This window comes from Oncorhynchus clarkii, chromosome 19, assembly GCF_045791955.1.
Source record: "Oncorhynchus clarkii lewisi isolate Uvic-CL-2024 chromosome 19, UVic_Ocla_1.0, whole genome shotgun sequence".
Lineage (NCBI taxonomy): Eukaryota > Metazoa > Chordata > Actinopteri > Salmoniformes > Salmonidae > Oncorhynchus > Oncorhynchus clarkii.
Window position 1 is genome coordinate 51,286,452 of NC_092165.1, and position 16,924 is coordinate 51,303,375.

General features: G+C 45.2%; 1 protein-coding gene across 1 annotated transcript in view; it reads right to left on the reverse strand.

The window, feature by feature from the left end:
- Window positions 1–12,534, reverse strand: part of LOC139375356 (kinesin-like protein KIF26B) — a 246,789-nt gene extending 234,255 nt beyond the window's left edge. Inside the window, exons 1-2 of the mRNA XM_071117059.1 lie at window positions 12,315–12,534; window positions 11,480–11,875 (exon numbers count right to left, since the gene is read on the reverse strand). Of these exons, the coding sequence (XP_070973160.1) occupies window positions 11,480–11,875; window positions 12,315–12,374 (456 nt within the window). The 5' untranslated portion in view covers window positions 12,375–12,534. The remainder of the gene's footprint in view (window positions 1–11,479; window positions 11,876–12,314) is intronic.
- Window positions 12,535–16,924: the final 4,390 nt, after the last annotated feature.

Sequence of the window (16,924 nt, forward strand, 5' to 3'; positions counted from 1 at the left end):
TGTGTAGCCGACGATATTTTCACGCAAAGTTTATTAAGTGTGAGGATGCTCTTAGTCGCCCACACGTCTAGTGTCTGCCTGAACAACACTAGAGCTGGAAGCCTGACATAACACTCTGATTAGAAGGGTTTTCATGGCTCCGTCTAGCACCCCAATGTGATATGTATTTACACTTACACACACACACACACACACACACACACACCACACACACTTTGGATAGGGAAGCCGGAACATGTAATTATAGCAGCAGAGTGAGCCAGTGAAGCTAATAGTAGCCAGGCTAAAACAAGACTCGCTCTGACCACACCAGCGGTTACACCTCCACAGAGACCACACCAGCGGTTACACCTCCACAGAGACCGCACCAGACACCTCCACAGAGACCGCACCAGACACCTCCACAGAGACCGCACCAGACACCTCCACAGAGACCACACCAGCGGTTACACCTCCACAGAGACCACACCAGCGGTTACACCTCCACAGAGACCGCACCAGCGGTTACACCTCCACAGAGACCGCACCAGCGGTTACACCTCCACAGAGACCGCACCAGCGGTTACACCTCCACAGAGACCGCACCAGCGGTTACACCTCCACAGAGACCGCACCAGCAGTTACACCTCCACAGAGACCGCACCAGACACCTCCACAGAGACCACACCAGCGGTTACACCTCCACAGAGACCGCACCAGCGGTTACACCTCCACAGAGACCGCACCAGCGGTTACACCTCCACAGAGACCGCACCAGCGGTTACACCTCCACAGAGACCGCACCAGCGGTTACACCTCCACAGAGACCGCACCAGACACCTCCACAGAGACCGCACCAGCGGTTACACCTCCACAGAGACCGCACCAGACACCTCCACTGAGACCGCACCAGACACCTCCATAGAGACTGCAGAGAATATACATGTACACACACACACACACACACACAGTACCAGTCAAAAGTTTGGACACACCCACTCATTCAAGGGTTTTTCTTTATTTTTACTATTGTATATATTGTAGAATAATAGTGAATATATCAAAACAAAGAAATAATACATATGGTTTGAGCTTAGTGGGACTATCAGGACAATGACCCAACACACCTCCAGGCTGTGTAAGGGCTATTTGACCAAGGACAGTGATGGAGTGTTGCATCAGATGACTTGGCCTCCACGATCACCCAACCTCAACCCAATTGAGATGGTTTGGGATAAGTTGGACCGCAGAGTGGGAAAAGCAGCCAACAAGTGCTCAGCATATGTGGGAACTCAAGACCGTTGGAAAATAATTCTTCATGAAGCTGGTTAAGAGAATTCCAAGAGTGTGCCAAGCTGTCATCAAGGCACAGGGTGGCTACTTTGAAGAATCTCAAATATAAAATATTTTTTTGATTTGTTAAACACTTCTTTGGTTACTACATGATTCCATATGCATTATTTCATAGTTTTTATGTCTTCACTATTATTCTACAATGTAGAAAATAGTCCAAATAAAGAAAAACCCTGATAGGTGTGTCCAAACTTTTGACAGCTCCCGTAGAGAGGAGCGGGGGAGGGAGGGCGGGAGGAAGGGAGTGGGGAGGGAGGGCAGAGGGAGGGAGGAATAGTCAGTGAGGGAGATGGGGGGGGGGACCCCCCTTCTAAAGCTTGTTGTCATTGTGTCTATAGCTTTGTGCACAGTGAGAACCATGCTGGTCTAAACCAATAAAGCAGGAGCAGAAAACAGCTTACACTCCCCTGCTGGGACACAATCACACACCCCAGCGTGCACGCATATATATATATATATATATATATATATATATATATGTGTGTGTGTGTGTGTGTGTGTGTGTGTGTGTGTGTGTGTAGCAAAACCCAGTAGCTGGGAGGGAGGAAGAAAATCAATTTTCTCCACTTGTATTTATTTATTTCCAAAAAATATTTATATATTTATTTGTCTATTTGTGTGAGAATGGAATTGGGTCTGGCCACTCTCTGGGTTGCCATGGTAGCAACGGTCCAGTGTTCCAAATGACACGGCAGGTAGCGGCGGTACAATCAGGGGCCGTATTCACATAGCGTCTCAAATTAGGAGTGCTGATCTAGGATCAGGTCCCCCTGATCTTGGTCATTACGATCCAAAAGTTACCAAATCAAATCAAAGTGTATTGGTCATGTACACAGATTTGTAGATTTTAATCGCAGGTGCAGCGAAATGCTTACGTTTCTAGTTCCAATGGCGCACTAATATTTAGTAGCACAATAAGAATACACACATAATCCAAAAGTAAAAAAAAATAGAAATTAAGAAATATCAGAACGAGTAATGTCAGAGTCTGGAATATTACAGCCTGAAGAGATTTATTTTGTCACTGGCCTACATACAATACCCCATAATGTCACAGGCCTACACACAATACCCCATAATGTCACTGGCCTACACACACACAATACCCCATAATGTCACTGGCCTACACACACAATACCCCATAATGTCACTGGCCTACATACAATACCCCATAATGTCACAGGCCTACACACAATACCCCATAATGTCACTGGCCTACACACACACGATACCCCATAATGTCAGTGGCCTACACACACACGATACCCCATAATGTCACTGGCCTACACACACACACGATACCCCATAATGTCACTGGCCTACACACACGATACCCCATAATGTCACTGGCCTACACACACGATACCCCATAATGTCACTGGCCTACACACACACACGATACCCCATAATGTCACTGGCCTACACACACACACGATACCCCATAATGTCACTGGCCTACACACACACACGATACCCCATAATGTCACAGGCCTACACACAATAACCCATAATGTCACAGGCCTACATACAATACCCCATAATGTCACTGGCCTACACACACGATACCCCATAATGTCACTGGCCTACACACAATACCCCATAATGTCACTGGCCTACACACAATACCCCAAAAACAAATTGTTTTTACAAATGTTTACAAATTAATAAAACATGAAAAACTGAATTGTCTTGAATCAATAAGTATTCAACCCCTTTGTTATGGCAAGCCTAAATATGTTCAGGAGTAAAGATGTGCTTAACAAGTCACACAATAAATTGCATGGACTCACTCTGTGTGCAATAACAGTGTTTAACATGGTCATCTCTGTACCCCAAACATACAGATAATTGTAAGGTTCCTCAGTCGGACAGTGAATTTCAAACACAGATTCAACCACAAAGACCAGGTTCCTCAGTCGGACAGTGAATTTCAAACACAGATTCAACCACAAAGACCAGGGAGGATATCCAATCCCTCACAAAGAAGGGCACTGATTGGTACATGGGGGGAAATTAAAAAAGCAGACATTTAATATCCCTTTGAGCATGGTGAAGTTAATTACACTTTAGATGGTGTATCAATACACCCAGTCACTACAAAGATACAGGCATCCTTCCTAACTCAGTTGCCGGTAGGAAAGAAACCGCTCATGGATTTCACCAATGGCGACTTCAAAACAGTCAGGGTTTAATGGCTGTGATAGGAGAAAACTGAGGATGGATCAACAACATTGTAGTTACTCCACAATACTAACCTTTTGAGTGAAAAGAAGGAAGCCTGTACAGAATACAAATATTACAAAACATAAGGCAATAAGGCACTAAAGTAAAAACTGCAAAACATTTGGCAAAGAAATACATTTTATGTCCTGAATACAAATTAGGGCAAATCCAACACAACACATCACTGCGTATCACTCTTCATATTTTCAAGCATGGTGGTGGCTGCATCATGTTATGGGTATGCTTGTCATCGGCAAGGACTAGGAAGGTTAAGATAAAAATAAACGGAATAGAGCTAAGCACAGGCAAAATCCTAGAGGAAAGCCTGGTTCAGTCTGCTTTCCATCAGAAACTGGGAGACAAATTCACCTTTCAGCAGGACAATAACTTAAAACACAAGGCCAAATATGAACTAGAGTTTCTTACCAAGATGACATTGAACGTTCCTGAGTGGCCTAGTTACAGTTTTGACTTAAATCGCTTGATAATCTATGGCAAGACTTAAAAATGGCTGCCTAGCAATAATCAACAACCAGAGCTTGAAGAATTTTTTAAAGAATAATGTGCAAATATTGTACAATCCAGGTGTGCAAAACTCTTAGAGACTTATCCAGAAAGACTCACAGCTTTAGTCGCTGCCAAAGGTAGCTATAGTCGCTGCCAATGTAATGAGCAAGTGATCGTTGAGGGGTTGAGCAAGTGATCGTGAAGAGGAGAAAGGAGAGACAGAAAGAGCCTTTGAGAAGCCTGTATGAGAAGCTCTTCGATTCAGCATCCCTCCATTCCTCTCTCTCTGACTTTTTCATCCATCCCTTCTCACTGTATTGACAAAGGGACCTCTTTATATGGTAATGCCTTTCCCACCTGAGAGTCATGAATAGGACATTAACCCTGACACACACACACACACACACACACACACACACACACACACACACACACACACACACACACACACACACACACACACACACACACACACACACACACACACACACACACACACACACACACACACACACACACACACACACCATATGTCGCTGCAACGGAAGGCGAAAAGCTTACGAGAGCGATGCTGTGTGTGTGGGTGATTCTCATTAAATCAGTTTTAGCAATTTGAGTTGCAAAACCATGATGCATCGGCAAAAATCAACTACAGTATCATTCTGAGGACTAAGATGTCTAGTTTTTGCAAAGTGTCTTATTTTAAATACATTTTAGCTTGATTTTTTTTTCATTTTCACCCCAAATTCTCAGTACCGAAATGAATCCAATTTAAGTTCTCTGGTCATTTAATAAAATACAAATGTGTTGCTGTAGTAGTTTGTTCGTAAATCATAAACGATGTATACTAGTTTAAGTTTACATTAAACTATAATATGTATTACGTACAAACACAGTGTCTGTGGACATGTGTCTCATTACCGTAACACTCAATCATTGTTGTTATGAAGTTGTTTTTACCCATCATCAAGAGTAGTAGTAGTAAAAGTTAAGTGAATGTATTTGCTTATAACCTTCAGAATGAGGTTTTTCTTCTAAAAACACCCCCTTTACCCCACTTGGCCTTCTCATTACGGAAACAGCTAACAATGGGAAAAATATTACATTCTATAATTTAATTTTAAATATATATATTTTCAGTGTTATGTTTAAACACAGCCCTTTTCATTAAGGCAGAAATGTTCAAAAGTATTACAAATTGATTTGTTTATGACTTTTTTGGACTGAACGTTTCGTGGAAATTGTGGTAAAACCCAACATACCTGATCAAAAAACATAATAACTAGGAAATAAAAAATCTCAGTGATCCATTTTTTTTATTTTTAATTACAAGCTCTCACAGTCTCACTGCAGAATCCAACTTCTGTCCATAAACGTCAGATTTCGAAGGTTACGTTTAGGAGTTAAGGTTTGGGATAGGTTTAAACAAAAACAACTCCACAGTTAAAGGAACGTTCCGGACATTAGTTTCCATAACATTGTTGTCCACATTATGAACATGTCGGACAAGATTTTACCCTCAGCGACTTATTTGGGGCTTATCACGTGTTTTTTGACAACGACAACAGGCTTCAGGGAGGAGTGAGGTTGATCTCCGCTTGTCCCATCCCCATGTGGGGAATTGGGAAAAAAGAGTGTGTTCCTAGTTAAACAGCCATGAGCATGTAGTTCTGTGTCAGTCAGAAGAGCTTCTCTCGTTATTACTGTCAGAGTTGGACGATTACAACTTCATCAAGGATTGTTGAATGATCAGAGTACCCGGAAGAGACAAGGCACATTCCACTGAGCACAGAAGTCAGTTCAACATTTAGTTTTGATTTACATTTGGTTGAATTGTCAATTAACATGAATTCAATGTGAAATAAAAAATGTATTCACCGTGCCATTGGATTTAGGTTAAAAGTTGGGTAAAAACAATATGAATTGCCCTTACGTTGATGACTGACGTTGATGACTGACGTTGATGACTGACGTTGATGACTGACGTTGATGACTGACGTTGATGACTGACGTTGATTACTTTTTGCAAATCCAATCAGTTTTCCAGGTTGATTCAATGTTTTTTGGTTGAAATGTGGAAAACGTAGATTCAACCAATTTTTCCCAAGTGGGAGAATACCATTTTGGAACAGTACACATAAAGCGTAACAGAGTATAGGCTGATTGATTAGTTTGTCCGCTTTTTGGGTGAGTGAACGCATGTTGGAGAAGAACAAGCCAGGGAGCGAAGCACGGAGGCCCAGTCTCCTAAAGCACACAACATCCCTGGTGCGCCTCCCCCTTCTCCTCCAGTGTACAGCTCCATAGTCCCAGCTAGTAGACTGACTCATAGTTGTGGACGGCGTCCTTTCGCAAATATTTCGGTGCATGAGGACAGAATTTTGAGGGCACAAACCAGTTGGAAATGTAATATTCAGTAGCCCATCCCGAGTGAAAGTAGTCCCTTATATTGACAAAAATCCATGCGTAAACAAACAAAAACACGAGCAGCAACAAAGCTGGGGGAGGCTCTCGTGATTATTGACTATGTGGATACTGCCCAGACAGTAATGGCTGGGCATAGAAGGCTGGAGAAGACAGAATAAACCAGCGGGGCCAAGCAGACAGAGTAAGTGTTTTGCCCCTGCTAGCTAATGTTGTTATAATGGCATTATTTAATATAGTGCTGTTGAGTACATTGCCGTTGTGTATCGGTATTAGATTGATTTTTAAGTTCCACCTGGTGGTTTAGAGCTAGCACCCATCTAGCTTAGACACTCCTCCCCATACCTGCCTTCCAGACGCAAAGCATCATGGAAGCTGTAGTAATCTCATAATTCTAACAAATTCCTTCCTGGTTTGATAAAAGGCTATATTATAGCTTACTCGCTCAATTTTTGTTAAACACAATAACTAGGGCCACTAACAACTTGCTGTGGAGTTGTGGAGACAAGCTGTGGAATGTTCCTTTATGTTTAGGCATTCATTCCAAATGGTTAAGTTAATGGTTAAGGTTTGTGATAGAGTTAAAAAATATATAACAAGTGCCTAGAACTAGGATTGAACACGCAACCCTCGGAGTCAGAGCTCATGGCTTACGCCCATCCGCCATCCCCAACGCCCTAGCAAAACACAAGCCTACTTGTTGGTAATAGCGCTCACCGTTGCCCCTAGTGGCCACTTACCTGGAAAGACATGGAATTTCCCAGTAGATCTTGATCAACCTGGCTTGTCAGGCAGTGGCACTGTGTGTTACATGGGAGTGAGTAACAGAAGTAAAACCTCCCTAAACTGGGATCTGAGCCAGGGACACGCCTACTTGTACATTTCCCTTACGGCTCATACTCACACATGCGCACACCCACACTCTGACCCACTTTATTGAGCTGAACCTGACTAACCAAGAACAGACCACGAACTAGTTACAATTTGGCCGTAGGTGGTTGAGGGTTACACGCGTACACACAGGAACTAGGTCTTAAATAACTTCAACTGTGTTACCAGATTTTTCTCTGAGCCTCCAGCTACAAGTGTGTCTATAAAAATCCTCCCATGCAGTGTCACTGACATCTACTTCTATTCCCTGACCCCTGTCCTCCCTTATTGTCTCCCTCCATCCCCCCTCCTTCCCTCCTGTTTTCCTAACTGACATAACCTCTACGGTCCATTCCTTCCCTTCTTACCGCCCTCTAGTCTTACATTTCTCTCCTTCCTCCCATACAATCTCTATCCCCATTTTTCTTTGATAGCCGTCCTCCTCCCCTCCTCCCATCCTCCTCCTCCTCCTCCTCCTCTCTCCTGCAGCTGGCTGGTCGGTCATAAAAGGTGTAAGCTAACACAACGTCTGAAACCTGAAGCACAGCACACTAACACATCCACTTCAAACAAAAAGAAAGGAAAAGACACACTATGAGTTCAGATCCCTCCATTATGAATGGAAGGGGAGAATGGGGGAGGAAAAAGCTTCTACCATCAATCCATGAAATCCGTCAGAAACGGAGACCCCTCTCTGCTCTGCTGTACCTGTAGTCATGCAATTAGGCCACACTTAATCCCTTTCTTTCCTTGTTTCTTCTCTTTCTTTTCTCTCCATCCATCGCCCTCCAACCCAGAGCCTCGAGGACACACACGGCAGTGACAGATTTCAGCAAGTGACATTTTCTAACATCGACCCCGTTGCTGCACCCTTCAACTGTGCGATGTCATTTCTGTGCCCCCCCTGTGTGTTTGTGTTTGTACGCTCAGCACGCTTACTGGAAGCCAACAGCAGAGACTGAGAACCAGGTCTCCCCACAGTGGCTCTGTGAAGGTCATGATTAGCATAAGAACACTAATGTCTGCTGGTTCTGTCAGAGGAGGGAACAGGAAGCAGAAGCAGACGTATCATGCCTGCATCCCAAATGGTACCCTTTTCACTTTATAGTGCACTACTTTTGACCGGTTCCATAGGGCTCTGTTGAAAAGTAGTGCACTATAGGGAATAGGGTGCAATTTGGGACTGAACCCATGTCCCTGTCCTCTCCGAGAGACTTAGCATCTACCAGTCCTGTTCTTGTCAGAACAACACAGATTTGCCCAAACAACAACCCTCAGGTCAACCTCCCTCCCTCTCTCCCCATCCCTAATAGCCTCGTCTGAGCCAGAACAGTTCATAGGGCAGCAGCCTATCTTCTGTTTCTGTTGCGTGAGGCAGATGTATGTACAAGTACACCCCCTGGAGAGGATGGTAGTCTATCGCAAGGCCCAATCAATAATAACAGAACACTTTGTCCCAATGATGAGAATGAATCATTTCAAACCATTCTAGTTATGCATCTTGTTCCTGATAAGAACAGAAAGTTCCGAGCCAGAGAGCTCAACCAGCAAATAAAGTCTACCAACGTCCCTTTACACAAATCATCAATATAACTGCCTAGTGCCTTTAATAGTCCTGTATTAGTGGACCGATAGATCCATCTGCAGCGCCAGCGCTGGCAGCACCCCAGCTCCCAATCTACATCAAGTGGCTTTGCATATCGAGTGGGCCATTTAAAACAGTTGATGCTTATCATCACCATCATAATTATCATTGGAAGAGCAGTCATTTTGATGATTAAAAAAAAAGGAAAACATAATATTTGAATCATTTTTTAATTGTGATTTTTCAGGGGTGCTGCAGCACCCTCAGCACCCCTACTTCCTGGCTGCCCAGGAAAAGTTTGTAATGTCAGTCCTATTCTCATTCTATGTGAAAGACTTTACCTGCTAAGTGTAATTCACCGGGAGAGTGCCAAACATTCACCCTATAATCTACTATAATACTATATACTGACAAGCTTGCCAATTACCACTATGTAATGGAGGCTGAGAAAGAGGTCAACTCTATCTGAACCCATACACAAACATGCACACAGGACTAAACACTGATATTCTCCCACCCTCTTTAATACCATGCAGCTTCCAGGGGACCATACCAACATCCTGTACCATTTCTACTAAATAACTCAATAAAACAATGAATTGTCCTAGTCCAGATTCAGATGTTGGATAGGGGGGTTTTGTATAGGTGATGAAATTGTCCCAAACATGATGGTTTCTCCCAGTTCCACTATGATTGTAATAGAAATCTGTTAACCCTTGGTTGTTTGTCCTGATCGGTGAGCTCCTGATCTCCATAGGCTCCAGCTGTCTGGTGCACCACTTGTGTCCACGCTGGGGACTCTCTATTGGCCTACCACTAACTCATCATCTGTGCACTGACCGCAGTGACTACGGTAAACAAGCACCTCTCACAGTGACCTCCTCTATTGCCATCAGACAGTTAGGGCCTTCTGTAGATACAACCAGCCTGGATCTCTTGCCATCAGACAGGTAGGGCCTTCTGTAGATACACCCAGCCTGGATCTCTTGCCATCAGACAGGTAGAGATAACTGTAGATACAACCACCCTGGAATGGCAGACTATGAGGCGGCAGGTAGCCTAGTGGTTAGAGCGTTGGGCCAGTAACCAAAAGTTGTCTGGATCAAATCCCTGAGCTGACAAGGTAAACATCTGTGGTTCTGCCCCTGAACAAGGCAGTTAACCCACTGTTCTCTGGTAGGCTATCAATGTAAAATAATACTTTTTTCTTAACTGACTTGCCTAGTTAAATAAAATAATAATAATAATTCAACAACCACGCTCGTTCTCAAATATCAGGGTAAAAACATTACAACTTTTATGTTCAGACCATGAAGGTTAGGATTGGCTGGAATGGGGAGATGGTCCAGAGAAAAGTTGAGTTTATGAGAGCTCTGCATCCACTTAGAATATACCCATTTATGAATGGGACAATTACGCACCATGGGAGTTGAACCTGATCTCATTTTTATTGGTTTTAATTGGGATCATCCCACCACTACTTCCCCTCCCCCTGCGGGCTTTTCACAGCAGTCAGGGTCATGACGCATGTCCGCATGTTCACTCTGGGTTTACAGTATGTGTGCTGTGCCGGGCAGAATGCTGTTATTTGTTACCCAATAACTCCCTCCCCAACGGGCTGCATTCATCACTCTTTAGGGCCTAGACTCTTGGCAATGCACATAACTTGGCAAGGCCGCCTGAAATCCCCAATATGCTCAACAACAAAAACAAAAGAAAAGGAAAAAAAAAATCACACAATCAAGTGTAAAGGCCCATTGCGCTTTACAGCGAGAGAACCTTCTTTACGCACGAGCGCAGACACACACACACACACACACACACACACTAGAAAGATGATGTATGCACCTCACACAGTATATTAAAAGCCCTGGCGTTCATTTATCTGGATTCAGAAGGAAAGAATGTGTGGCCAAAGGGTTCTATCAACAGAAAATAACCCATCCATGGAAACAGAAAACAACTAGAATGGCAATAATCCATCAGGCCTTTATTAATCCCTATCCACAACGATGTGTAATGAAGCAAATGCTACTGATGGATTTCAACTTTAGAAACAGCTGATTGAATTGTATGTACATCATCATAAAAGCGTTTTTTTTTTGGCATAATGCCAGCTATTGAACGAGCAACAGGGACAAGGCTGTTTGCCTCTGAGCTGAGCTTTTCCCCATGGGCAGCCTCTCTGGCTCTTCAGCCCAGGCACAACACAGCCAAACAGAAAAGTATGCCTACAGTTAGATCTATGACTATACCATTATCCAACTCACTTCTCGTTTCATGCCTCCTTCAGATGGACACAGAATAGAATAGTACACCAGGTTTCCCAAACTCGGCCCCTCGGGCAAGGCCCAAGTTTTGGAAACCCTGTCTTACACCATAGTGATGTCTTATGGTCTTTGCCTATGGGTCGCCCGTATGATGCCTATGGGTCGCCCGTATGATGCCTATGGGTCGCCCGTATGATGCCTATGGGTCGCCCGTCGCCAGATTCAGAGGCTGCTATAGCCGGGCAGCAGTGCATCTAACTCGGCTTACCTTGCTGGAGTAGGGGCCGGGAATCAGCAGCTTCAGCGCCTGCCTCTTCAGCTCTGTCAGCCGGGCGTTGCAGTTCTCACACCATATCCCCCTCCCTCTCTCAGAACCAGGGGAACTCCCGCTGCCAGAGCCGGGCGAACCTGTACCGAAACCTGGCGATCCACCCAGAGACCCGGGAGAACAGGTCCCGATCCCTGGGGATATGGTCCCGGGGGAACCAGAGAAAGAGCCCGGGGAAGAGGTGCCAGATCCTGGGGAGGGGGTGCCTGTGGAGCTAGGCATGGAGCCGACTCCCTCTGGAGCGGGTCTGCTGCTGGTCCGGGACTCCTCGTAGGCCTTTCTGTACCATGTCTCCGGGGAGAAGGAGGCTGATTTTGTCGGAGAGGTGTCGGTAATCTGTGGGGAGCACCATAAAGACAATCCTACCTTTAAGGTAACATTTGATTTAAATTGAGGAGACAAACAATAACTCACTAGAAGCACAACTCGGTCCATGGTATAAGACTTTATTGGCTAAATGGCAGAGATGCAAAAACCCACGTAGGAAAGAAACAGTTTGAACAAAAATGTCTAAAAGCATTAGCCTACAAAAACTAAAGGTGAGTGTGATCTATCTATCCGTTTACTGTTGCGTTCCCTAGTTAGCCTACCCGCTTCGCCGCAGTAGCCTAATGAATTGCCAACGGCATTCAAACCTGTAGCAAACATTATGGCATACCCCTACTGCTCTGATGGAATAAATGAGAGCTCTGCTACACTTTTCACTGTTGTTGCTAGTGTTACTGATATAATCATCCACTCCACATAAAGTAGAAAAATAGACTAGGCTACTAACCCCGTATTTTCTGCTCCTGCTGGTCACAGACCTCTCTTTGGTCCCAGACAGAGAAGTCATGCTGAAGGTGAGGGAAGGGAGGAGTGGGGAGAAAATATCTCGGTTGTTTTACACACAAGGAGACCAAATCGATGTCAATGAATTCCACGCCCCTCCGCGTGCTTCTCAATCATTAACCAATATCACGCAGATTAGATATCAATATAGCATACGGTCTCCAACCTTGAAAAACAATAACCTAACAGTGATTCCGCTCAAATGTATCCAATACGCGCAATAATTAGTTCCAATCCACCGTCTCCTGTAAATATTTAAAATCCACAGTGAAAATGTGAACAGGTCCGCCTGTATGAGTGGGGTACAGACGGGTTTCTCTTTCTGGGAGCGACGAAATACAACAAGCAGGGCGGTAGCAGAGTGAATGCAGCCGCTGCTGCACAGGCTCAGCGTAGACAGTGGGGACGCGCGTCTGCAGCGCGGTAGAGTCAGAGGCAGAGGCACAGCTGTGGTATTCCTCTGGCTGTCCGTGTGCCTGCCTGCAGGAGGCTCATCTGAAGCCAGAGGTGCCGACTGGAGATAGATGCTTGCGCACATCTGGCTGGGGGAGGGTGCTCTCTGCCCCTTCCTCGCTGGCGGACCAATAATGAATCAATGCTTTGTTGACTGACACGTGCCAGCTCATTTGTTCTATGTTAACTTTTGGAGGGAGTAAATTATGACTAGAGAGGGATGTAGTAGGCCTACAGCTGACGATGGTTATGGTTGCAAGATTGCATTAAAAGTATCTGGTGCAGAGGTGGTATGTTCAGTTGGATCAAAAAGGTTTCGGCCTAATCAGTAACATAATTCATAAATACTCATCATCATCATCATCATCCGTTTAACAGAATTTCTACCAGCATGTCACCTGTGCAACTATAGGAGAAAAAACTGTATATCACCTTTACTCCACACACTGAGACACATAAAAAGCTCTCCCTCGCCCCCCACTTGAAAAAAAATCTGACCATAACTCTATCCTCCTAAGTCCTGTTTACAAGCAAAAACTCAAACAGGAAGTACCAGTCAAGTGCTCAATATGGAAGTGGTCCGATTAAGTGGATGCTAAGCTACTTGACTGTTTCGTTAGCACAGGTTGGAATATGTTCCGGGTTTCATTCTATGGCATTGTGGAATTTACCACATCGATTACCGGTGTCATTAATAAGTGCATCGACGACGTCTTCCCCACAGTGACCGTACGTACATATCCCAACCAGAAGTCATAGGCAACATCTGCACTGAGCAAAAGGCTACAGCGACCTTTTTCAAGGAGTGGGACACTAATCCGTACTCTTATAAGAAATCCCGCTACGCCCTCAGACAAACCATCAAACAGGCAATGTGGCAATACAGGACCAAGATCGAATCCTACTACACCGGCTCTGGTGCTCATTTTATACCTAGGTGTCTGGTTAGACTGTAAACTCTCCTTCCAGACTCACATCAAACATCTCCAATCCAAAGTTAAATCTAGAATTGGCTTCCTATTTCGCAACAAAGCATCCTTCACTCATGCTGCCAAACATACCCTTGTAAAACTGACCATCCTACCGATCCTCGACTTCGGCGACGTCATTTACAAAATAGCCTCCAATACCCTACTCAATAAATTGGATGCAGTCTATCACAGTGCCATCCGTTTTGTCACCAAAGCCCCATATACTACCCACCATTGCGACCTGTACGCTCTCGTTGGCTGGCCCTCGCTTCATACTGGTCGCCAAACGCCAAGACCCTGCTAGGTAAAGTCCCCCCCTTATCTCAGCTCGCTGGTCACCATAGCGCGCACCCACCTGTAGCACGCGCTCCAGCAGGTATATCTCTCTGGTCACCCCCAAAACCAATTCTTCCTTTGGCCGCCTCTCCTTCCAGTTCTCTGCTGCCAATGACTGGAACGAACTACAAAAATCTCTGAAACTGGAAACACTTATCTCCCTCACTAGCTTTAAGCACCAGCTGTCAGAGCAGCTCACATATTACTGCACTTGTACATAGCCCATCTATAATTTAGCCCAAACAACTACCTCTTTCCCTACTGTATTTATTTATTTTGCTCCTTTGCACCCTATTATTTCTCTCTACTTTGCACATTCTTCCACTGCAAATCTACCATTCCAGTGTTTTACTTGCTATATTGTATTTACTTTGCCACCACGGCCTTTTTTGCCTTTACCTCCCTTATCTCACCTCATTTGCTCACATCGTATATAGACTTGTTTATACTGTATCATTGACTGTATGTTTGTTTTACTCCATGTGTAACTCTGTGTTGTTGTATGTGTCGAACTGCTTTGCTTTATCTTGGCCAGGTCGCAATTGTAAATGAGAACTTGTTCTCAACTTGCCTACCTGGTTAAATAAAGGTCAAATAAAAACATTAAAAATAAAAAAAAATTGGAGGTGGCAGAGTTAGCAAACTATCCCAGATTACAAAGGGAAACCCACCTGCGAGCTGTCCAGTGACGCAAGCCTACCAGATGAGCTAAATACCTTCTATGCCTTCTATTCCGGACGACTGTGTGGTCACGCTCTCCGTAGCTGATGTGAGTAAGACCTTTAAACCGTTTAACATTCACAAGGCTGCAGGGCCAGATGGATTACAAGGACACGTACTCAGAGCATGCGCTGACCAGCTGGCAAGTGTCTTCGTCGACATTTTCAACCTCTCCCTGACCGAGTTTGTAATAACTGTGTTCCAAGCAGACCATCATAGTCCCTGTGCCCAAGAATGCCGGGTGGCGCAGTGGTTAAGTGGCTGTCACATCAGAGTCCCTGGGTTCGCGCCCAGGCTCTGTCGTAACCGGCCGCGACCGGGAGGTCCGTGGGGCAGCGCACAATTGGCCTAGCGTCGTCCGGGTTAGGGAGGGATTGGTCGGTAGGGATCTCATTGTCTCATCGCGCACCAGCGACTCCTGTGGCGGGCCGGGCGCAGTGCGCACTAGCCAAGGTTGCCAGGTGCACGGTGTAGCCTCCGACACATTGGTGCGGCTGGCTTCCAGGTTGGATGCGCGCTGTGTTAAGAAGCAGTACGCCTGGTTGGGTTGTGTATCGGAGGACGCATGACATTCAACCTTCGTCTCTCCCGAGCCCGTACGGGAGTTGTAGCAATGCTACTACAACAATTGGATACCACGAAATTGGGGAGAAAAAGGGGTAAAATTTAAATAAAAAAAAAAAGAGAATGTAACCTGTCCTAATGACTATTGACCCGTAGCACTCACATCTGTAGCCATGAAATGCTTTGAAAGGCTGGTCATGGCTCACAACAACATCATCATCCCAGACACCATGGACCCAATCCAAATCGCATACCGCCCCAACACAGCCACAGATGACACAATCTCAATTGCATTCCACACTGGCCTTTCCCACCTGGACAAAAGGAATACCTACGTGAGTATGCTGTTCATTGACTACAGCTCAGTGTTTAACACCATAGTGCCCTCCAAGCTCATCACTAAACTAAGGACCCTGGGATTAAACACCTCCCTCTGCAACTGGATCCTGGAATTCCTTGACGGGCAGCCCCATGGTGGAGAGGGTAGGCAACAACACATCCGCCACGCTGATGCTCAACACAGCGGCCCCTCAGGATGATGAGACACCCTACAGTGAGGTCAGAGATCTGTCAATGTGGTGCCAGGACAACAACCGGTCCCTCAACGTCAGCAAGACAAAGGAACTCATTGTGGACTACAGGAAACGGAGGGCCGAGCACACCCCCATTCACATCGATGTGGCTGTAGTGGAGTGGGTCGAGAGCTTCAAGTTCCTCAGTGTCCACATCACAAAGGACCTGTCATGTTCCAAACACACCAACACAGTCGTGAAGAGGGCACAACAACACCTCTTCCCCCCTCAGGAGGCTGAAAAGATTTGGCATGGGCACTCAGACCCTCAAAAAGTTATACAGCTGCACCATTGAGAGCATCTTCACTGGCTGCATCACGGCAACTGCTTGGTATCTGACCGCAAGGCGCTACAGAGGGTAGTGCGTAGTGCCCAGTACATCACTGGGGCCAAGCTTCCTGACATCCAGGACCTATATACCAGACAGTGTCAGAAGAAGGCCCTAAACATTTTCAAAGACTCCAGTCACCCAAGTAATAGACTGTTCAATATGGAAAAAGTGCAGTCTCAAAAACCATCAGGTGCTATGATGAAACTGGCTCTCAAGAGGAGCGCCACAGGAAAGGAAGACCCATAGTTACCTCTGCTGCAGAGGATAAGTTCATTAGAGTTACCAGCCTCAGAAATTGCAGTCCAAATAAATGCTTCACAGAGTTCAAGTAACAGACACATCTCAACATCCACTGTTCAGAGGAGACTGCATGAATCAGGTCATCATGGTCGAATTGTTGCAAAGAAACCACTACTAAAGGACACCAATAAGAAGAAGAGACTTGCTTGGGCCAAGAAACACGAGCAATGGACATTAGACCAGTGGAGATCTGTCCTTTGGTCTGATTAGTCCAAATTTGAGATTTTTGGTTCCAACCACCATGTCTTTGTGAGACAAAGAGTAGGTGAACGGATGATCTCTGCATGTGTGGTTCCCACCGTGAAGC